General features: G+C 44.7%; 1 protein-coding gene across 8 annotated transcripts in view; it reads left to right on the top strand.

Moving 5' to 3' along the window:
* The window catches only part of LOC140897602 (uncharacterized), a 344,323-nt gene that overhangs the window by 47,450 nt on the left and 272,465 nt on the right, over positions 1-24,408 (top strand). For 3 of the 8 annotated variants that reach the window (XM_078848412.1, XM_078848413.1, XM_078848411.1), the window contains exon 3: positions 17,931-17,993. The exons of 1 other annotated variant lie outside the window; for it this stretch is intronic. In XM_078848412.1, the coding sequence (XP_078704538.1) occupies positions 17,931-17,993 (63 nt within the window). Of the gene's footprint in view, positions 1-5,755; positions 6,061-7,619; positions 7,798-8,912; positions 11,168-14,353; positions 14,463-17,930; positions 17,994-23,895; positions 24,053-24,408 lie in introns of those variants that run through there. 4 more of the 8 variants (XR_012154756.2, XM_078848414.1, XM_078848415.1 and 1 more) reach the window with 4 other exon arrangements.

Raw genomic sequence — 24,408 nt, 5'->3', positions numbered from 1 at the left:
AGTTCAGATATTAGAGGTTCGTTGTGTTTGTACAACAGTTTGCTACCTTAACTAGAGTTACCAAACAATTCAGTTTAAACACAACACGAGATTAGTTTTGATTAAAGAAGAAAACAAGTTTATTTAACTACAAAGAGAGAGGTTTTAAGTGAGCATAGGTGTAAGGTATTAAAGTCAGAAATTGTTACAAGAAAAATAAAGATAAAAATGCTTTCTAGTAACTAAAACTTAACAAACTAGACTCAGTTCAAGGTTCAACATCCTTACCACATGTTCCCAGCAATATAGCAACCAAATTCTCAGGTCAGACTCCTTCCCAAAGTCTAATAATGACTGGTTCCTTTGTCTTCTCAGCTGAAAGAGAGAGAGAATACCTGGGGTGTTTTTGCTCCTCCCTTTTACAATCCAGTCACACTTTGAAATACATTTTCCAGAGGGGTACCCCTATATAAAATTCATTCTAGCTGTGAGGATGGACATATGGGGTCTCGTGGTAAAAGAGGTTCCATGTTAGTTGTTTGTTACGATGCAGATCCACCTATTCCTTCCCTACTTCACTGCCAAAGAATGGCCACTTGATTGGTGATTGCCAGTCAACTTTGACACCTGGCTAGAGGTGTTACCTTGTCCTTTGTCTTTGAGAAACTGATTTACCCACTCTGCAGACTTGTCTGGTAAACACATTTCAGTCATAACTTCAGTTTATGTTCATAACTGTATATATAATGTTGCTACATACATTTCAGCATGACATTCTTGACCAGAAAGTTATTAGTTTTCAAAGGATACCTCACAAGGTGTATTTTGTATGAAGGTTATTACAATGGTGTGTAGGGTGTGAATACAGGGGTGCATTTGGTCACAGCTTCCCAGTGCTGGTAGAAGGACACTCACTAGCTCTGCTTTAGCTAGTGTGCTAAAAATATCAGAGAGAGTCATTTCCCCGTGGGCACATACTGCACCAGTGGTAGGGCATCCAGGAACCCTTTCTTCCTGTCCTCTACATTAAACACTTGGCAGCATTGCCACTGTTGGAAACTTTCTGTAGGACCCTTCTGCTCTCCCAGGAAGTATGAAAGCAAGGACATAGAAAGATTTAGTGAATGATCATTCAATGTTTCTTCATGAACCTTTTCATCTTTCCTCTTTGTAAATCTTAAACCCATGAGCCTGGATGATGCTGGTGGGGCATATTCTAATGTTTGTATTAGGAAATCTTTTAAAAAATGTATAACCTTAGAACCTCTCCTGCTTATGCTGGGCCAGAATCTGATCTCAGTAAACTTCAGGGCTAAACTTCAGAGTTAACTTGATGGGAGTCATTTTCATTTAAGGGCAATATTATATGCTGGGTTTACACCACTGTGACTGAGATCAGAATCTGAGCCTTAGAAATGACTCTCCCTTCTTAAAAATAACGGAACTGCTTCCCCATTTTTGACTCTCCCCAGTTGAGGGGGTGAGGCAGCATGTAACCGTTCTGTCTTTGTTCCAAAACAAAATAAGATTCAGGCTGGGAATGGCTCTTTTGATGTTCATAAGCAGTTCAGTGATCCTGTCGTGTGAAATGATTCCTGCTGGTAGAGATCAGTGCAAGTGATGGGCGGGGTTATTAATGTGTCTGTGTGATTAACCCCAAAGCTGTCTGTGAGTGTGTGTGTGTACATGAGTATTCACTGAAGTTTATCTCTCTTCCATCTCCCTCTCCAGTAGACATGTGTTTGTGTATTCACTCAGGTTCCAGATTACCTTTCTAGAGGAGTCTGTTTCATGTAATAAAAAGGTTATTCACTTTAGAGGGGAGGGGGGCAAGGATGAGGTTAGGAGTGAGGTGGCTGGAGGGGAAAGAGAAAGCAAACTCTTTTTGCCTTTTATAGGGTTCAAATTAAAGTGTGTGTGTTTAGATAAATTCATAACAGGAGGAAACTAAAGCAGATGCTAGTCAGGAATATGTGTGTATTTTGGAAATGTAGACATAGAATCATAGAATATCAGGGTTGGAAGGGACCCCTGAAGGTCATCTAGTCCAACCCCCTGCTCAAAGCAGGACCAATTCCCAGTTAAATCATCCCAGCCAGGGCTTTGTCAAGCCCGACCTTAAAAACCTCTAAGGAAGGAGATTCTACCACCTCCCTAGGTAACGCATTCCAGTGTTTCACCACCCTCTTAGTGAAAAAGTTTTTCCTAATATCCAATCTAAACCTCCCCCACTGCAACTTGAGACCATTACTCCTCGTTCTGTCATCTGCTACCATTGAGAACAGTCTAGAGCCATCCTCTTTGGAACCCCCTTTCAGGTAGTTGAAAGCAGCTATCAAATCCCCCCTCATTCTTCTCTTCTGTAGACTAAACAATCCCAGCTCCCTCAGCCTCTCCTCATAAGTCATGTGTTCTAGACCCCTAATCATTTTTGTTGCCCTTCGCTGGACTCTCTCCAATTTATCCACATCCTTCTTGTAGTGTGGGGCCCAAAACTGGACACAGTACTCCAGATGAGGCCTCACCAATGTCGAATAGAGGGGAACGATCACGTCCCTCGATCTGCTCGCTATGCCCCTACTTATACATCCCAAAATGCCATTGGCCTTCTTGGCAACAAGGGCACACTGCTGACTCATATCCAGCTTCTCGTCCACTGTCACCCCTAGGTCCTTTTCCGCAGAACTGCTGCCTAGCCATTCGGTCCCTAGTCTGTAGCGGTGCATTGGATTCTTCCATCCTGAGCAGGATGGGCTAGGGAAAGTGATAGAAGGTTAAGGGGTAGAACTGATTGGGGTAAATATATTTTGTAAAGCATAAAAAGTTAATCTTGGTTGGCAGTTGTGTGGGGGAGAGGGGGTATTTTTTCTTCTCCTCTTTCTGCCGACCAGTGTTCTTTATTGTCTCTCTCAGGTAGATCGCACATTGCTATAAATTTTCTTATCTCCAGTGCTTTTCCAATTATGGATAACAACAAAAAAGCAGTCATTGGTCTCTAAAAGGTCATCAAGATATAAGGCCCCATTGGGAAAGGAATGACTTACGGAGTTGGCTTGTGTAAACCTGGGGAAGTTTTATGCACAAGTCAGGCACAAAATGTAAGTGAGATTCATAAAAAACAGAGATTTACACTGGTTTCAGTTAGTAGAAATCAAGATGCTTATGAAAATTTCCTCTCTTCTCTAGCTCAGTGTGTATGCAAATAAAAAGCTGTTAAAAGTGGTCTTTCAAGTGAATTTAGTGGTGGAGACAATACCACATTGACAGCCCAGGAGGATGGAGACCTCTGTTTTTCCAAAGATTACTTATTGTGTAAGCAAAGGTAAAACAAGCCCTCTCCTCACACCCTGCTCTGCCAGTGACCTGGCAATGACCTCTTTGGATGAGAGGGCAGTTCAGTCTCCTCTGCCTCTCTGCTAAGACTGCCCGCCAGGTCCCACCTGTGAGGATGGTGATATAGACGCGTCTCTGCTAGGATCAGGATTATTTCCTACAGCTCATATCACACACAGCAGGTCACTGAAGGTCCGTTGGTGTGGCTGTGTTGCTCTGCTCGCCGCTGCCGATCACTGTCAAATTCACACTAACCTAGAAGCAAAAGCCTCCCCAGCTCATTACTGGGGACAATCCCCTTCCCCACCTCTGTGCTTAGTCCGCTTAGAACACACAGTGTGGAAACTGGGTAAGAATCGATTTCCAAGCATGTAACGCAAGGGTGCTTGTTCACAGCTCCCAGGGCTGTATTGCAGGGTGCAGGCCCCCAAATGACAGACACTGGCCTCTCTCAAGAGGGGACTCACTAAAGGACATTTCTCCCAGAGTGTCCTTGGGTCTTTCCTGAAATGTCAATAATTGCCACCTAAGTATCCCCCCTTCACTTCTCCCCCTGTACTGTTCCAGATCCCTCCCTTTTCTCTATTGCTCCCAATGCCTTCCCTTACTCCTCTAGTCTCCATTGCCCCTATGCTCCCTTCATCATTCCACTGTCCCTCACTTTGCAGCACTGCAGCCAGCCGCCTCAGCAGTCCCCGGGCCTTCCCTTTCCCCAGGTTCGAAGCCGCTCTTGGAGCGCTTCAGCTGTTTGGACAGCACTTGCTTGTTTACCCATCTGAATGTAAGTGAGGGGAACGCATTGGCACAGCACGATCAGGTGGCACAGCACTTTGCACACAGATAAAATGACTTTCCTGACCCAAAGAGCTTCCTGGCCGAATAAGACCACCCTGCAGTAAGATATAAGGCAACCATTCAGGGGAGAAGAGGGTGTGTGTTCGCACGAGTGTTAAGGAGCCCTTGGGTCAAAATGATCACAGAGTGATAGAACGGAGCCCTGCCATTCCGGGTGCCTAGAGGACGATGGGGGGAGGGAGAAGGGGTTTGGCAGCTGTGGGAGAGGAAGCAAATAGGCTCTCCCCCTCGATAGCCAAACAATATGTCTCCTGACTGCCCTGTGGGCTTGCCTGTGCAGTGTACAGCAGGCCCTAGAGTCAATGGACCAAGAAATAAATTTAGTTTCTTCCCAATGCTCCTATGTGTCAGACCTGTATTGCAGTCAGGGGAGGGTGGGTGCAGAAAAGCAGGCTGTAGGAGCTCACTGGAAGCTCTAATGCGCTCTGCTGGGGTTTATAAACACTGCGGCCCAATTTGTAATTCAGAAAGAGAATTTGTAATTCAGAAAGAGACAGAAAACTAGGCCCAGGAGACAGAGGCATTCCCTCTTTCCAAAGACACATGGATGCTCTGTTTTAAAGTATACTATATATTCAGGCCCTGTTTCCAATGCATGTTACACTGTAGATTGTGGCAAACTCTTCCTTGGTCTTTCCAACTCTGTAAATATTGATTTCCAGATGCTTGGGTGCCAAAAGGCACTAGCTGTGACTCTCCAGCTCAGATGAAGAACACAGTGAAACTGCCCCTCAGTCCACTTTGAAGGTCCATGATCCTGAACCAATACAGAGGCACCTGGCAGCCGCAATAGGTAGCGGGAGCTGCCATGAGCTACTTAACCTGCCGACTAATGCAGAAAGTCATTTCTGCCACAGCTGTCTGAACAATACATTTGCCAATTAAGTTAATTCAATCAAATCCCTTGTATCCAGCACAAAGGAAAGAGCAAATCCAGGTGAAAGAGAGACCAGAGTGTAAGCTCTCCTGTATGTCACACAAAAAAAGGCAATTTCTATATAGGGTTTGTGTATATACTGATGTGTGGAGCCACAGAATCAAAGCCTAGACATCTTAACTTAAGGGGATGTGTTTTCCTGCATTTGTGCAGGGACTGGACAACTGAGGGAAACAGTGATGGCTGGATGCAACTGTTTCACCCCCAGTTCACTTGTTCAAATGCAACCCAGGTCAGGAATGATCTAAAACTGGTGGAGTGCTGTCTGCTGGGTAAGAGAGAGTTCACTGGAGTTGCTTCTGAAAGGTGAGCAAACTCACCAACGTGTATATGAAGCTGCTTTCTCCTGCTGTTTTCTCAACTCTAAAGAACCGCTGTACCCATTTTAGCTCGAGTGGACTAAACCTTATGAATGCAAACTATTCCCGTTACTCACACCCTTTGGTGGTGACCCAACCTTTTAAGGACATGCTTCTTTGCATTCCTCTGGGTGTGAGCATCCATTATGATTTACTGTACAACAACACTGAACATGAAGCTGTATCATTTGTAGATGACATACTCCCCCGGTTCAAGGTGTGACGGTGCACTCCATAAGGCTTTATAGAAATATGCTTATGAATATATATGACATAACTGGAATATGTTCTATGCTACATATGCCATGTAACATATCTATGTAAAGGTTATGATCTACTGCATCTATTAATCCTATTTGTATGCATGTATCACTTTTGTATTTGAAGTTATGAATATTGGCCGTGTACTGGCTTGATTTCTAAATAACCTTAGTAGAGCATTTGGTCAAATCCTGGAGAAAGGAATTCGCAAAGTTAAGTGCCCAGTCAAGAAGCACTTAAGGAACAATGCATCTTGGAATGCTCCAATCCACATAAGACGTCTTCCTGGAGACATTCAAGATACCATGTGGGCAATGGCTGCTGCCTGTAAAAACTGTGAGTTATGCATGGACATGTGATTTGCCCAGGTGACTCCATCTTGGAGCTGGACTTTGCATAGGAGAGAGCAGGGCCGGTGCAACCACTAGGCTAACTAGGCGGTCACCTAGGGCACCAAGTGGTTGGGGGCGCCAAAAAGCGGTTCCCTGGCTTGGCAGGGAGAAGCCGCCTTCCGGAGCCACCGGAGAGCCAGAGTGTCGGCTTGCAGGGGCGGGGAGCCCCAGTCATGGAGGAGCCGGCATGGCGCAGGGGGGCAGCGCCGCTAGTGGGGAGTAGCTGCACCCCCTGCCCCTCCTGCCCAGGCTGCGGCCTGGCGTCCCACCCCCGGGGACTCCTGCAGGCTGCAGCAGATGCATGTGGGCGGCGGCCCCCGTGTGCCCCCCGGCACCTTCCTCGCCATGCTCAGGCTCTGCGGCTCCCAGGCATGTGAGCCGCCGCCACCCCTCCCGCTGCCTCAGCACTCCGCAGGGGAGGGGCTGTGGGCGCAGCAGCCCGGCAGTGTGTTTTGCCTCAACATGGAGCCAGCATCTGACCAGCATGAGCATGGTAAGGGGAGTCCCGGGGGGCAGTCAGGGAGCAGGGAGAGGGTTGGATGGGTCTGGAGTTCTAGGGGGGGCCTGTCAGGGGTAGGGGGTGTGGAGAGGGATAGGAGCAGTCAGGAGACAGGGACCAGGGGGGTTGGATGGGTTGGGAGTCCCGGGCATCTGTCTGGGGTGGGGGTGTGAAGAAGGGTGAGGACAGGTAGGGGGTAGGGTCCTAGGGGGGCAGTTAGGATGGGGGGGTCTCAGGAGGGGGCAGTCAGGGGACAAGGAGTGGGGGGGTTGGGAGTTCTGAGAGGGGCAGTCAGGGGGTGGGAAGTGGGAGGGAGTGGATGGGGCGGGGCTAGGGCAGGGCTCTTCCCCCCCCCTTTCTCTTTTTTTGATTGTTGAAATATGGTAATCCTAGGCGAGGAGGGAGCTGGGGGGCACATGGAGGCCGGCATCCGCATGCATCCGCTACAGCCTGCAGGAGCCCCCGGGGGGTCGGGGGTGTCGGGCCACAGCCTGGGCAGGAGGGGCAGGGGGGGCGGCTGCTCCCCGCTAGAGGCATCGCTGCCTTCTCAGGGCTGCTGCCCCCCCCCCCCCGTGCTGCGCTGGCTCCTCCATGGTTGGGGCTCGCTGCCGCCGCAAGCGGAACACTCTGGCTCTCCAGTGCCTCTGGAAGGCAGCTCCTCCCTGCTGAGCTGCTGCAGCGGCCCAAACCTGGCAAAGCCAGTGAGTGGACTTGGGGCGGGGGCCACCGGGGTTGGTGGGGTGGGGTGGGGAGGGCTCGCGGGGGGGCTGTGCACCCTCCAGGGGAGTTCAGGGGGCAGGAAGGGGGGAACCTGGTCTGGGGAGCAGCCCCACAGCTGGCTCCTGGGGCCTATAAAGGCTTGTTGAGATTTGCCCAGCAATGAACCAATGTGTGGGGGGGTGAGCGGGGAGGGGGGCAAGGTGGAAGTTTTGCCTAGGGTGCAAAATATCCTTGCACTGGCCCTGGGAGAGAGGAGGGGATCTCCACCCACAAGAGAAAGTCTATTTAAGCCCATGGGAGACCTCTCCATTTTGTCTTCAGCTGGCTAAGGAGATAGCTTCTCCACCCCCAAGGATACCTGAAAGAAACTGGAACAAAGGACAGTAACTACAGGGGGTGTAAGTGCTTGCTGGACCCAGACTAGAAGGAGGCTAGTCTGTAAAAGAGAGCTTACTGGAACTGGTGAGGTTTTTATCTGTATTCCGTTTGATTTGACATAGACTTGCGTGTTTTATTTTATTTTGCTTGGTAATTCACTTTGTTCTGTCTGTTACTACTTGGAACCACTTAAATCTATTTTCTGTATTTAATAAAATCACTTTTTACTTATTAATTAACTCAGAGTATATATTAATACCTGGGGGGGGGCGCAAACAGCTGTGCATATCTCTCTATCAGTATTATAGAGGGCGAACAATTTATGAGTTTACCCTGTATAAGCTTTATACAGGGTAAAACAGATTTATTTAGAGTTTGGACCCCACTGGGAGTCGGCATCTGAGTGTTTAAGGCAGGAACACTTCTGTAAGCTGCTTTCAGTTAAGCCTACAGCTGTTAGGGGATGTGCTTCAGACCTGGGTCTGGGTTTGCAGCGGGCTAGAGGGTCTGGCTCAAACCAGGCAGGGCACTGAAGTCCTAAGCTGACTGGGCAGGAAAGCAGGAGCAGAAGTAGTCTTGGCACATCAGGTGGCAGCCCCCAGGGGATTTCTGTGATTCAACCCATCACACAAGGGTGCTTTAGGTAGACAATACAGTTCAGCCCAATAATACGCCTGTTTTCTTGATAAAGGTGCAATCTCCCGAAAGAGTGCAGATTATTTTAGGGTGAGATCCCCAGTGGCTGTAAACTGGCATTGCGTCTTTGCCTTTAAAGAGTCAATAGAGCTGTACTGACTGGCCCATTGACGTCAGTGGAGCTCTCCCTATGGACACCAGCTAATGCTCTCACCTTCTCTTCCTCAGACCACCCCACCTCCCCATTTTTACATCAACACTTTTTATGACACAAGAACAAATAATAAGCGAAGTCGTCCTCTATTCCAGTCTCCTGCGGGGTCGGGAGTCTCAACTAGTCAGGGCTTGTACAGCACTTCTCAGTGCTAAGCATTATCATGACTTTAAAAAAAACAAAATCAGGGCCAAATCTCCCCTCACCTACTGGTACAACTCAAGTGGGGCTGGCTGGGGTCTAAGTGAGGCCATGATATGGCCCCTCTCCTGCAAAGGTCAGTCTTTCAATGGGCAGCCCAGTTGCTTGTTTTGCAGATAAAATTATTAAATTGTTTTTTTTTTGACAGGTATATGCCAATTTGGAGTATTCCCCTTTAAACATTTCTTTAGCCATGCTGAGGTGATGGCCAAATACAGAAGACTCCAGCTCATGTAAATGATCTTCCCTGCCTCCCCCAACTCAAAGAACTCAGAAGAGCAGATCAAAGTGGCTGTGTGCCTCATACGATGTGGGTGCTAATATGGAGCCTTGTTTGAATAATAATTCTTCATCGCTGACATGAGGCAAGGAGGACAGAGACAGATTCCCAGAGTCCATGCTTTTTTCCCCTCCTGCAGGACAAAGAATGGGAACTATGAGTGAATTTGCTGGTTTCCAGATTGACACAGAGCAAATGCAGTCACTGGTAATCAGTGCATACAAGAATTTATCACCTCTGCAGATTACGAAGTGGGGAGCAGGTGTCTGACCTGCAATGACAAAAACACAGAGTGGCAGTGGGGGAGGAAGTTGGTGGGGAGAAAACAGATAAGATGTCATTTTTCAGCAGTTTTTCTCTCCGTAATGTTCTCCTAGATTATGGGAAACAATCATGGGACATGAGATGCTGGTGTTTTATGGTGTCAATGGGGTTTAAGGTTTTAGGTGCAAAAAAAAATGTGATGTTTAGATTCTGTATATTATGGGGCATTTATAGGGCACACTAGGGATTTTTTATCATTACTTATTTAGTTGAGGCAAGAAGGATAAATTGGATTCTGTATCCAAGCACTCGCATCTAAAGGAAATTAAAAGGAATGAACTTGGCCTCCACTTGGGGCAGAAATCAGCACAGGAATGACCCTCACTAAATTAAAGAGCTACTCTTGCCTCAAAGAAAATGCTGAGAGTTACTCAGTGCTTGAACCTTTTCCCTTCCCATAAGGTGTGTTTTCTGGATTTCCCTTTCCTTATTCTTTGTTAGTAGGGATATTGCCATTTAAAAAAAAAAAAAAGCATCACTGCTCCCGTAGAGCTCTTTTGCTCCCTCCTGTAGGCGCACGTCTCCGCCTGACAAACCACTCTACTTACCGTGGATGTGATTATGTTGTCACTGAGCAAATTCCAACCTCTACTCAGGTGTCAATCCATTGACTTCAGTGGAGTTGCATCTGGTCACGCTAGATCTGAAATCACCCCATGCCATTAATGAGATGGATACTTTGCCCTGTTTTAGGGCCTTCCATCTGAGGATGACAGAATGTTTTACAGACATTCATTAAGCATCATAGCACCCATGGGAGGTAGGGAAGTATTATGCTCATTTTGCTAGAGATGTTCTCAAGCTGCAAAATTCAGATGCAGCTCCCAAATACCCCATAGTTGAGAGCTATTTGGATCCAAGCTTTCAATATAGGTTCACTGTTTCATTTTACAGGTGGGAAAAGTGAGGCACAGTCAGGTAATGTGACCTTACAGAAGGTGACCCAGTCTATGTTAAAGCCAGAAATACAATCCAGGGCTCCTGTCTCCCAGTCCTACACTAGACATTAACCACTAGATAATCCGTCATCTCTTAAAATGGGGAACTGGTAAAAGAAGTGGATGAACGGTTAAAGATCCTTTTCTCTTGCAAATGTACTTAACGCTGAAAAGGAATGACAGAAACAGAATCTGCCCCATGACCTGGTAACTGGGCATGAAGCACCAACATTTCATGAAGCCACTAGAACTGCTGAGACTTCATAAACTCAACGGCCAACATCATGCTGACGACACCTAGCTCTATCTAGCCTTTGCTATGTATGACAACACCGCTGTCACTGAGCTGGCCCAGTGCTTGCCTGGAGATCAGCTCATGAATGAAGAATACCTAGTTGAAGCTGAACCTAAACAAGACAGAGATGATGCTAGTTGGCAGAGGGAAACGTTTTGAGATGGTTTTAGCCACTTTGCGGTCTCCACTGGTTGAAGATGCACAACCTCAGCTGGTCAATGGAGTCGACAGTGTCGGAGGCTTCTGGATTCCTTGCTGATGTTGAGCTCTCAATAGCAGCATCTGCAAGTAATGCACTCTACAACGGGCCCGGAGGCCACTTCCCATCGTACAGAATCTGGACTCAGTTATATATGTTTTTGTCACCTCCAGGCTGGACTACAGCGACTGTCTCTGCTGCCATTGAAGTGGTGACAACCTGGATTTGACCCCTGAGCAACTTTTTCATTAACTGTGCTGCATATGTCAATTAATTTCAATGAACTCATTCTCCTGATGCTCTAGAGCAGGAAACTCCCAACCAGCACAGAAGGCAGAAGTCTGGCTCCTCCACAATGCAGGCTATGGTGAGCACATGCACATCAGACTTGTTCTCTGCTCTCTACCTTAGCTTTCTATAGACTATTGAACCAAATTAAGGTTGCAGCCCTTGTCTTTGAGGTATTCAAGGGTTTGGGCTAGTGATATATAAAAGATCACAAAGGTCCAGGATCAGGACTGGAGTCCACAGCTCCCCTCTGTTGACACAATGGCGCTTTCCAGCAGAAGGATAAAGCTTGTCTTTCTTGGGGGGTGGTCCCAGACTGTGGAAAGAGTTCCCACAGGATCAAAGACATGCCATAAATCTCATTCTCTTCTGCTTCAAGTGCAAGGTGCTCTTCTTTGACGTTGGATTTCTAATAGAAACACATAGCATAGTGTCTGTATAATACATTAAATACAGTTAAAATAGTAAAAGTAAAAAAATCTCCAAATAGTTTCCTTTGGGGGGTGGGGGTGGGGGGAACCACAGGTGCCACATGCTAGTCATGTCTCTTAATGCATTTCTGCAAAGTGTTCAGATACTATGGGAATGAGGGCTCTGTGAGAGCCCGGATATAATAGAATTTGTCACTTTGTCTCTGGGTCTGTGCCTATTGCACCCACATTCCTCCCCCATTGCATGGGAGGCACAACTCCATGCCCGTCTGCTCACCCACACGCTCCTCTTGCACATTCCTGTGAGGTGAGATCCCCCTGTCTGGCCTGCATACGTGCATCCTCCTCCCCCCCACAGCAGAACCACTGGGGCTTTGAGTCTTGCACACCCTTATAAAGAGGGACACAGTGCTTAATTGGTGCCTGGGCTTTCCAGGGCTGAGCTCCAGCACCTCTGGGCTTGGCTATTCGTAGCCCCAGCACCTCTGGGCTTGCTGTGTCAGTTACGAAAGTAAAAAAACTGCTTGAGCCCTGGCACCAAATTGCTTCAGCTCTGGCACCTCTTTCATTGCAAATTAAGCACTGGTGGGACTGAATTTGGTTCTTCATTCTGGTTTTGGGAAAGCGCCCAATGAATTTAATGGCAATTCTCCCATATAAGAATTGATCCCGTGGGGTTCTAACCCATGTGAATTATACAGCAATCACCTGGTTAGTCTCTTAATTTCCTTTGTTGCAAGAGGAGCAGCCTTGATACACTGTCCATCCTTCTGTAATTTCCAGGATACACCCCAATGGCTGGCAGCCTCATACCCCACTGCACTGTGATTTTGTCAGACTGTACAAGCTAAGAAGTGCCCAGCAATATTGTACATCGGTTTGGGACAGGAAGTGAAGTATAATATGGTATCCAATGGAACTGCAGAGGGAATTTAGGTTAGCAGAATGTAATTACCCAGGCCAGGATTGAGAAGACACCAAGCCCAATAGCCTTTATGCTGGGGAAAGAGCTCCAGCATCTTTAATGATGAGGAGTTCAGAGCGGAGTGCAGATTCAGATAGAACTGTTGTTTGAATGAGGCTGCAAGGTGAAGCCTGTACTAAGTAGGGGAGGGGGAGACCATGAGCTCACACCTTTAAATTCCCCAGAATCCCTAATGTATTGGCAAATTAAAGTAGTAAAAGAGATTAAGCATGTTTTCAGTACACATTCTAAGTACAATATCATATGTCTGTCTTTGGTCTTTGTGAACTCAAGTGTTCTGAGGATTGAAATGAAGGAAGGACAGCTAGTCCAGCCTAAACTTTTGCCCATATGCTTCTTAAAAATCTAAACTGTTCTTTTATTTAGGGTTGGATACCTGGCCCCGTTCCAGCCTTTTTTAGATGCGAGAAAAACAGCAGGCCCCAGTTCTCCATTCAGTGCAAGTGTCCTGGTACTGTGGGCTTCTCAGACCAGGCATGCATCTAGTCTGGTATCCTGCCTCTGACAATGGTGTCCATAATGGAATAACTATCATATATTTGGAGCTGATTAGCATAACTGACAGGAAACTCCTGGGCATGGGAGATGTCTCACAAAGCTATGTAGACTGTATATGCTGCTTGGAAGCCAATGGAGGAAGGAGGAGGATGGGGGGAAGGGAGTTGCATGTATTTTTGTGAGGCCTTTAATCTGACATCACCTGTGGCACTATTAGTAATTCACAGCAATCTCTTTCTGGTCCAAGGAACAGCGAAGCCAGAGAGCATCACCAAGTTTACCACGAACAATACGCCAGGGCCTAGCAAAGAGTCCAGCAGACCTCCGTTTTAAAATATAGATAGAGGAAAAAGAGAAGGGACTGAGGCTGGATGGGAGGGCTGAATTCCCCTCTGATGCAAGCAGACACAACTCCATGCATTTCAGTGCAGCTATGCCAGCAGAGAATTTTTCCCAAATACTGTAAACCAGCGGTTCTCAACCAGGACTCTGGGGACCCTGGGGGAGAGCCGTGAGCAGGTTTCAGGGAGGCCACCAAGCAGGGCCAGTGTTAGACTTGCTGGGGCCCAGGGCAGAAAGCTGAAACCTTGTGTGTGGGGCTGAAGCCTGGGGCTCCCAGCCCTGCCACCTGGGGCTGAAGACAAAGCCTGAGCAACTTGGCTTTGTACGGGGAACCCTGTGGGGTGAAGCCTTGGGCAATTGCCCTGCTTGCTGCCCCCAAATGCTTGCCCTGGCTTTTATATACAGAAAAACAGTGGTTTTGGCACTGGTGGGCTGTAGGGTTTTTATAGCGAGTTTGGGGTGGGGGTGGGGGGGCTCAGAAAGAAAAACATTGATGACCCCTGCTATAAACAATGGCACAATGGAGTAGTGTGATCTGCCCAGATTCAGATCAAGAACCCCACCTCCTCTTGACATGCTGATGATCCTAGAAATTCTTTCTACTCATGGGAGCTGCTCACAGCTTTTTGTATTACTCTTTGTCTAACTATATATAATCAAACTTTGAAGATGGCACTTGTGGGAGTGCAGCGTTTTGTTTTACCTAGATCTACAACAGCCCTCCTGCTAGTAATCTGAGCAGGAATAATCATTTGAGAGAGAAGCTAATTAAATTAAAAAGACGATCAAACTGGAGGGATAAACCTTTTGATGAAGAAGCGCTGGGGAAGCATAGGGGGATGGGGATGGGGATGGGGATGAAGGCACATATCTCTTTGAATCATCAATGTCTCAGGGCAAGGTTGCTTCAGCCATAGTGAGTATCCCTATGAATTATCTCCTGCTTTTATTATCTGTTTCTACCAGGAAAAGACGTGGGGGGAACTAACTTTTTTTTTTATTTGGACAGACTTAAAGAAGTGGCATCAAATTTGAAGGGCACCCAATCAATCTGTTGTCCTAGCTGCATGAAATTGTATTTCCCTGCCACTTCATATCTTATTTGCAGCAGCTGGGCTGTAAGTCATTGGTGATAACATTCTTTATTATGCAGTCGTGTTTATGAACTGAGCCTGGAAAGAGATGATAGAAATATGCAGCAATATGCAAAGGGGGGGAACGAGGGAGGGGGAATAAATGCTAGTTGCTAGGGCAACCATGGGGCTATTTTGGGCATCAAATTTTGCAGATGCTGAAAAGCATTTTCATGTGATGGCTGGTCTCTCCGGGAAGGGAAGGGGAGAGAGGGCACACAATAAACTGGGAAGATAATATTCAAGAAGGCAGCAATTTAATTTTTTCAGTAGTTTCATCTTTTTTAAAAAGTATTAAAACCAAAAAAGTTGATATAACCTAGTTAGCAGGAAAGCTGGGAGTTTTAAAGAATAATAGAAAAAGACAGCCTAGGAATTTAGGAATCTTCACTTCAACTTCTTACGAGCACCAAGTGAGATTGTTTAAATCTAGCAAGTACTGTCAACCCTGGGGTCTGTAATCACTTTCGTTCATAACCAGTCCAGTTCACAATAAACTAATGCAAACTTTCCTTCCTGAAAAGATCCTACCTGCCTCATAAACCACGATTAGCCTGTGTGCTTGGGCTGAGCCCCCACCCCTGCAACAAGAGCTAAAGACGTGAATTCCCAAAGACCCAATTGGACTTTTCAGGGACCCTGGTTTGTCAAAGGGAGAGAGGCAGCTATTTTGTCTCCGCCTTTAGCTATATAAATACCACTGATCTCTGTTAAAATTCCAAAGTATCTAAATAATGGGAATTGTTCTAGTCACAGCTCAATATTTCTAGAGTACCAGTGTTGGTCAAGATAATGGCTCAACTCACTATCATTTAAGGGCTAGTTTTCTGTTTCTTTTATTTTAAATAGTCTACAATGAATTTAATGCTGATGAAAGGTGCCAGCGCAAGGACTTTGTACAGGGACTTGAACCAAGGTATCCTCTCACGCTACATAGAAGTTTCACCTCAAAGCCCAGAAGGTGCTGAGGGCTAGCGTGGAGTCACTCTGATTTGCACCAGCTGAGGCTCTGGCTGGAGCCATTTGCAGCTGTTTAAAGTGGGTGTGAAATTCTGTTAGATCAGAATTCTGCCCTCACAGCTGTGGTAACATTTTACACAGGTGAAAAGAATTGCATGAAGAGGAAGGTAAGGGAGAGCCAGGCTCTCAAACCACAGAACAGGTAAAGCAGTAGCAGCAGGAGGAGGTTCCTCACAGGATCTGTTTGCATCTAGCAGCCTGAATGAAGAATCCCTTTATAATCCTTGTATCCAAGGTTTGTCTGTTTCCCTACCATGAGAGATACTAGCCCCATCCCAGTTGCCCTAGAGAATCCTTTTCTCCAGCTTGATATTGCATAAATTAAGCAGAATCCAAATAAAAAATAGCTTATGGCTATTTTGTGCAGCTCACACCTCACCCTTTCTCTAGAATTCTGAATGTATTGGCAAATTTAGCCAGGAAAAGGAATTGGAATAAGTTTTCAGCGAGGAACCTCCTCTAAGTACCATGTCACATGTTGGTGTTATTGCTCCCTGATAGTGTTTTTAATTAAACAGTTAGCAGTGGTGTTGAGATTCTCCTTCAATAATTAAATCACAGTAGTGAATAATTATAAAAGTGAATTGTTGAGTTCAACAGTCTCCAACTGAGGCAATAGGACCTGTTTCATTAAATTAATCCAAGTAATATGGAGGTAGATAACTATCATTCAGCCCTGCATGTCTGCCTCTTTTAGGTGACGTATATTCCCAATCTCATCTTCTTGTTCTTTCACCATTTCCTTCACTTCTCTTCTCCTGAAACAAATGTTGCTGCTGTCTTTTTTATTCACACATGGTGTGCTCTCAGCTTTGCCCTGGTAATGCATAGATTTTTAAGGCCAAAAGGGAATATTACAATCCTCTTAGTCTGACCTCCTGTATAACATGGGCCATGGAACTTCACCCAGTAAATCTTGCATTCTGCCTCTGTTTACTCAACTTCTAGCTGGCCTTTTGTGTTAAACAATTCTCTCTCATCTGGATTATCTCACTTTTAGTGAAGATGAGCCTAAGGTGCAACTGGCTCTGACCCCTTGAACTCTGGTGTTTAAATCTGAATCCAAACTTCTTGGCTCCCCCTAATATTTAGATTGTCTTCTTTACATTTTTAAAGCCCTTACTGTTATATCTTCCATACACAAAACGCAAACAGATTGTTTGTCAGAATGACCTTTATTTGTTAAGAGAACAAAATTACATTTTTCATGAGAAGCGCACACAGTAAGAGGATGTCTCTTTTGTTACAGTCTGTACTTAACTGAACACACAATGGGTGCCTGTCTTTGCAGACAGCAGTGTCCTTAGCGGGTGAAAGAGGCAGTGTAGGAAATAAACCCACATGGGGGGGGGGGATAATATTTCCCCTCAATGTTGCTAGACCTACATGATTTTGAAAACCTGTTTTAGTTCATCTCATGGCCTTTCGCTTCTACCCAGGGAGAATAAATCCAATTCCAATAACTATTGTGCAGATCTTAAGATAATTAAGCGGATTCCAAAATATTCTGGTGAGCTCTTCTTCAGGTCTGAGGAATGAAGCACACTCTCCTTCTCCAGACCTGAAGAAGAGCTCTGAGTAGCTTGAAAGTGTGCACCTTCCACCAACAGAAGTTGGTTCAATGAAAGATATTACCTCGCCTACCTTGTCTCTCTCAAAATCTGGGCCTTAGTCCCCAAACAGCCAGAGAGCTATGAAATGCAGCTGTTGAGAAACTTTTTTTCTTCTGCAAAGATCTGAACATTGATAATGGTTAATAACAACAGGAAACTGGAAGCTCAGATTTCTGGGTACTGCTTCCTGATTTTGCTGTTGACTTCTATGTGAATTTGGACAAATTGTCTCTCTGTGCCTCAATCTTCTCATCTGTAAATTGGTATAATAGTATCTTCCTTACAGGAATGGTGTGAAAATGACAAATTTTTAAAGTGCTTAGAAAGCCTTGGTTAATAGTTGCTAAATATTCTTTGTTCTTATTACAGCTGGTCAAATTTTTCAAATATTGATAAAATTTCAAAGTCTGAAACAGAATCTTACAAAATTCTCACAAAATTTGCCCTTGTTTTTGAGTAGCTACTGACTTGGTTGAAATTTTCCAAATTTCAGAATTTAAAATTTTTAAAGTTTCAGAAAAGAGAAGGAAATTGGGGGCAAGAGGGGGGTCGTGGGAGAATAATGAAATTCTCCCCTCCCTTTTTTTTTTTTAACCCATTCTAATCAGCCCTCTTTAATGTGAGCCAATAGAGGTGTTGCAGAACTGGAAACATTTTTTGCCGTTTTATTGAGCTCCGTTCCACTTGAGCTCCTGGATTCTACAGGAAACAATCACCTCAAAATTGCAGCCATCTTAATATTCACTATTCAGTCTTTTATTACTGGAAGCACAGATATAAAACTTGAAAATAATGCAAATTCGATATTTTTTTTTTCCAGGACATGGATGCGGCTTTTGAATTTAAAACCAAAGACAATCAAGATCTTGGTGAGAGAGAGAAGGTCAGTCTCATAGCTTTGTTTAATCAAAATTGAAATTGTGACATCTGTTTCCCCAACCCTCATTTAAAAAAAACACATCACTTCATTTTATGGGTTGATGTCTCCTCGGCTGCATAAGAGGGGAGGCACAGAAAGGTTTAAAAGAAGTTTTCTCTTCATAGTTTCTGCAAGTGGTGATAAGGGAGAAAGAATGACCAAGAGCTTAGGATGCTAACTTGGGAGACCCATGTTCAATCCTCTGTTCTGCCAAAGACTCCTTGTGTAAGTTTGGATAGTCATGTACTGTAGTCTCTCTAGTCCAGATCTATGAAGGCACCCCTGCAATCCACAAAACCCCTGTGAGGCTGCCACCTAAACTCACTCTGTGCGTAAGTCAAAGTTTCCTCAGTGCCTACATTTCTGCACTGGAGCATGCACGCTGCTGCCTCACTCTATGCGTCTGAACATCTGTCTCCCACCTGAGGCCCTCTGTGATCCACAAACTGGGGGAAGTGAGGTGGAGGAGTGTCCATCTTAGGGCCAGAGGGCGAGAGAGAGAGAGAGAGAGAGAGACTCGAGTCCAGTGGTTACAGCACCCACTTGGCAGGTGGAAGACCCAGGCTCTAGTCCCTCTGCTCCAATCACTCTTTCATTATTCTACACAGTGAAAACACTTCAATAGGAGAACTTTGGGAGCCCCTCATCATAATATCCCATAGCTCTGTGGTTAAAGCACCCTGTTCAAAACTTTTCTACCCCGTCAGCCTGAGGGGGGAATTGAACCCGGGTCTCCCCCATCCCAGGTAAGTGCTGTAATCACTGGGCTAAAAGTTATGGGTGGGCACCACTGTCTCCTCCTCCAGACATTTTATATGGAATGAGGCATCCACCTAACTCATTCTCACAAGAGATGACTCCAGGAGGTAGGTTCCCAGTTGTGGTTTGCTAGCAGTCCCTGCAGCCCAGTCTTACACACATAACTCTGTGAGATGGGTGGGGCTTAGCATACACCCCTCTGGCATGCTTAGATGGGGAGTTACCAAGCATGGTGGCTTTTGTGGATCGCTTTCTAAGACACCTAGTTCTCTCCATGCATTGTAGAGACAGCTTAGGCACCTGGCTCAGGCTTTGTGGATCACAGTGTTGTTTCAGTGATTTTTCTAGGCAACCGAGCCCTTTTGTGGATCCAGGCCTCTGTGCCTCAGTTTCCCATCTGTAAAATGGGGGTAATAGGGAAGGACTATTTCAGAGGAGTGTTGGGTGAACAACTACATTAAAAACATTGTGAGGCACTCAAATACTAAGGTATTGTGGGGGTGGGGAGGACTTATGAATATCCTAGATTGATGGCAACTAATAGAACAATTTAAACTCCAGGACTAAGACAGTTTGTTAAAGGGATGAACTGAAAAATTACAGATTTATAAGTGAGTCCTCTTGGGGCTTGCAAAGGTCTCAAAGGATTGCTGGGTCTTTCAGCGGTAGAATTCCATTTGGTTCATAGCAAAGCATTAAGGCTAGGGCTTCTCTTTTTAAATGCTGTTGTTTTATTTGAAGGGGAAAGGACGTGGTTGTTTGTTTTTTAAAGCTGTTCAGTTGTGTTGTCTGTGGCTAATTCCTAGAGCTGGGTAGACACTACCAAAAAACTATCTGTGAATATTTGTTTGAAAAATTGTATTGTGAACTTTCTATTTTTATTGCTATACTTAAACCACATACTGGATATGGAATGATACATTTCATCCAAACTGTTACAAAAGTGGTAGGTTTCAGAGTAACAGCCGTGTTAGTCTGTCTTTGCAAAAAGAAAAGGAGTACTTGTGGCACCTTAGAGACTAACCAATTTATTTGAGCATGAGCTTTCGTGAGCTACAGCTCACTTCATCGGATGCATACCGTGGAAACTGCAGTAGACATTATATACACACAGAGACCATGAAAAAATACCCCCTCCCACCCCACTGTCCTGCTGGTAATAGCTTATCTAAAGTGATCATCAAGTTGGGCCATTTCCAGCACAAATCCAGGTTTTCTCACCCTCCGCCCCCCCCCCCCCACACACACACACAAACTCACTCTCCTGCTAGTAATAGCCCATCCAAAGTGACCACTCTCTTCACAATGTGTATGATAATCAAGGTGGGTCATTTCCAGCACAAATCCAGGTTCTCTCACTCCCTCACCCCCCTCCAAAAAACCACACACACAAACTCACTCTCCTGCTGGTAATAGCTTATCAAAAGTGACCACTCTCCCTACAATGTGCATGATAATCAAGGTGGGCCATTTCCAGCACAAAGTGGTAGAGATGTCATACAGCATTTCAGCATAACCATATTTTTTGCCAATATAAGAGAAGAGTATAGGTAAGACAAAAAGAAAACATGTTGTTGAATCAGTTTTTACCCCTTAACTAAAAATTAGCACAAACTAAACAATCCTGTTTCCCTAGGAAGTCCTTGAACCATCCCAGAAAAAAATGTTTCTGTACATCTACTTGTGTGTGAATGGCCTTCAGTTAAGGTAGCCTCCCACAGCAAGATGATCAGGGTTTAATTGAACATTTTTGAAGATGAAGTTTACTAATAACTCAGTGTGACAGAATTTGCACAATAATGGGACATTTTTACATTGCTAAACTCTGTGACAATTAAAATATATTCCAGAAAGCTGGGAATTTTAGTATGAAAGATTTTTAGTTAAGTTTTGTTTGTGTACATCCTTTTACCTCAGACTTACATACATATTGAATGTTACCAAGTTAGCAGAATGTTCCTAATGAATGGTCCTGGTACAACAAACCATGCTTGGAGCTAAGAATTTAAAATATGTATTATATATTTTTAAAAGTTGACCATACTATAGCAGCAATGTACTGGTACCCAATGGAGAAGAGAGGAGCTACAGTACCTGAGTCTTGAAATGTCAGCAGCTTTGGTCAAGATTTAATTTTCAAAAACATTCTTGATGGAATCCATCTCTGACTATATTTCAAATATATAAATCCTACGGAGAGATGGGCCTGAATCAGAATCCTGGATCTGAAAATCCTCACACTTTGAAATTTGGATCTTGAGCTAGATAGGAATTTTGTCACTGGCCCTTTATAAGTATCTTTTATAATGGCCTGAATTAAAACCCGGAAAACAAAACATCACAGGAGTTTGTGAAAGTTCAGATCCAGTCTCCACTTTGTAGCTAGGTCCCATCTCTATACATTTTGCAGACATAGTATATGATAGATGTATTTTAAAGTCCACTGGCTTCACCTGGGTTACTGAGGAGATGATTCATACAATAATAACCACTATTAAAATGTCATAAAATATATATTAAAAGCGAGGAAAAAATGGCATCTCTGACAAGTATGTCTGGGATACCTTATAAGGCATCCTCTATATAGTAGTATGGCACTTTAAATAAGAATGCATCAAATATCAGAAATGAGTGTTGAAATAGGAGCCGATCCTGGAACACTTGTAATCAATGAGATTACTGTGTGAGTAAGAATCACTAGCATGAGCAAGGATTTGAAAGTGCCAGCCATATTGTGTTCTCTGTAAATGTGGACTTGCTGTAGACCGTTGTTGGGAAAGCGACCAGTCAATCATTTCTGATGCGCAGCCCCATGATTCATTTTCTCTTGTTATCAGATGTCAGGGCAAGACTCCCCAATAGCTGTCAGCTCTTCAAGTTTCTCTCTAGTGTTAGCTTCACAACTATTAATGAGGCGTCCATCTACAGGCAGAGTTCTGGTGAGGCCTTTGGTTTTATCGGGACTGTGAGCTTTTGGTTGCATGGTTGTTTAATCCTCTCAGTAAGCATCCCGTTTTCACACACAACTGGAGGGGGTTTTGTTAAATGTAATGAGTATATTTAATTTACGAGAGATTTAAGAGACTAGAATTGCAAAGTTAGATTCTGGAACCTTCACAAGCGATGAGTGGAACCTCCTTCCACTAGCAGTTCCACTAACGTCAATGGGCCTACTGACCGAGTCAGGTGTTGTTCATGTTAAATAGGAAGCAGAGCTTTACAGGCCCTATCCAAGCAACCAGCTATGTGGTCTTCTGAGACATATAAACCTACCTCTAGTGGATACTATAGTGGAAAACTTTCAGCTGGTTCCTACAGTTTCCACTTGGCAACTGGGTTTTAGAACAGAACAAAAAGGCTATTGGTGTCCTGGCCCCTGGAGCTACTGGCCCTCCAGCTGACCCAACAGAGACTAGCAGAAATCAGTAGAGACCAGATGAAGGACTCAAATTAGCTGCGGGAAGGATGGGGATCCCATAACTAGGTAGATAGGTGCTCAGGGCAAAATATAAAATCTACCAACTCTGCAGGCAGGAATAGATGAGATGTAAATAATCTCCCCATCTTGAGCATCCCTACTATCTACTGCATTAGCCTCTTCCTTTTCTCCTCCCACTCGAGCTTGCAGGGGGTGGGAATTTCTCCTGGGGAAAGGGAGCTGCTTCCTTGGCCAAAGGTTGTGGAACCATGTTGAAGAAGCAGCAACAGAGTCCAAGGGAAATCAGTAGGCCCTCCCTGTGCACGGAAAACCTGTCATGATTATCCATTTAACTAAAACACTCATGTCATAGGGCTATTTTAGTATTATTTCTACCGTCCTCAAAAGTGTGCCAGGCACTTTATAGACAAAACAGAAAGGCATAGTCTCTGCCCCCAATATGGTCCAAACTGACACATGACAAGTATAGGTAGCAAATGTTACCTTACAGCACATAGTAAGTTTGCTAGCTATTTGGTTCAGCTGATGATCTTGATGGTACAGGTAGTTTAATACATAATAATTATTAGTGACTCCATTCTTGTAGGTACTGGGGAAGAAATCGGTATCAAGAGAGTGCGGTGGCTTGGAGGACCTGTAATGGGACAGTATTCTGTACATGAGGGTAGCATGGCTGAGGGAGAAGCAGACAACTTAGGCTTTGAGGCTGATATCACTATGAAGTTGGAGGCTGGGATAATAAGAAAAGCGATTAAATGGGAGATGTCAGTTGGGGCTGAATTACGGAGAGCCTTGTAAGTGAGGATCCGAAGTTGAAACTTGATATAGTGGAGGAGGAGCTAGAGGAGAGACTCACAGATGTGGTCAGACCAACAGGCAAGGAAGATAGTTATCGTGGTTGTATTTTGGGTAGACTGGAGGGGGTGATGTGGGTATTTGGAAGGCCAGCAATGGGTACATTTCAGGAATTGAAATGGGAGATAATCAGGAGTATAACTGTTGGGATAGAGAGGAAGGGACAGATCTTGGAAATGTGAAGGAAGAAATGGTAAGATGTGAACATGGCCTATTGGTTACAATGTTCTTCCCCAAAAGGCTGAATCCAGGCATTAAACTTCATTATTTTCTCATGCAGCTTCTTTTAATTCTAAAACACTGGATTCTTGGGTCACAGAAATGTCACTCCAGAGAGTGAGGCAAATTTCACTCAGAGGTTCTAGCAGATTTTTAAAACATGTCTTTAAATAAAAATTATGCAGGGTTGCCTGCATTCACCCACATTCTCCCATGATGCAATGAAGCAGGTAGCACTGTTTGAGTGAACTTCAGGCACTAATGGTTTGGAAAGATCAACTGGTGCTGAAACATGGCAATTCCACAGTTGTGATAGGACCAACAGGATTATGTTGACTTCAGGTACAGAATAAACAGCAGAAGCAGGTGCACCAATGGGGAAAAAATAAAAAGGATTCTAATTTCCGCTGATGGCAGTAGTGGTCAAACACAAGCAAGGAGAAATACCAAAAATATGAGCCCCACTATCAGTTAGCAGTTGCTCTGTTTATTTGGGTTCTGCATGAGAATGTGCAATTCTTTAAAGGACAGGTAAGATGGTAACTTGCCTGTTGTTTGATTTTACTGTAACACTACCTGTTACTCTACTTTCAGGTCCTTGTGTACCTCCAGGTCCTGATGGAACCCCTTAGGGCAGAAACCTCTGCCCCTTCCTTTTGCCCAGGACCAGGTAATAGGCTGTAACCCAGATGAGTGAATTACTTACCTCTCATTAGAAGATGGAGATAATTTCAGAGAGAAAGTTATCAGAATGGACCCTTTCTTTTCAAATAAATTAGCTATAGCAAGCTATCTTTTGGTTTATTAAACACCTTACATTTTTAACATCAAGTTAATCTAAGAAAGAGAGGTATTACAGAAAATAAAATTTAACCTTTAGCCACATCACTTCAAGAGAAGCCTGGGGAAGTTAACCTATGAGCTACAAAAAAGATAGGAGAGATTATGTATTCTGAGATCTTCACTCCATTGGAAAGCACTACTCTCTGACCATCCTCTCATCTACATTGAGTCTCTGCCTCTCATCACGTCCCTTGGGATTTATCTTCCTCCTGACTCTGGTCTACTTTCATATAAGTTGAATTCCCTCTTCAATTTCCCAGAGAA

Source organism: Lepidochelys kempii, chromosome 14, assembly GCF_965140285.1.
Source record: "Lepidochelys kempii isolate rLepKem1 chromosome 14, rLepKem1.hap1, whole genome shotgun sequence".
Classification (NCBI taxonomy): domain Eukaryota; kingdom Metazoa; phylum Chordata; order Testudines; family Cheloniidae; genus Lepidochelys; species Lepidochelys kempii.
Note: the sequence above shows the minus strand (reverse complement) of the source record. Positions and strands in the feature narration are given on the sequence as shown.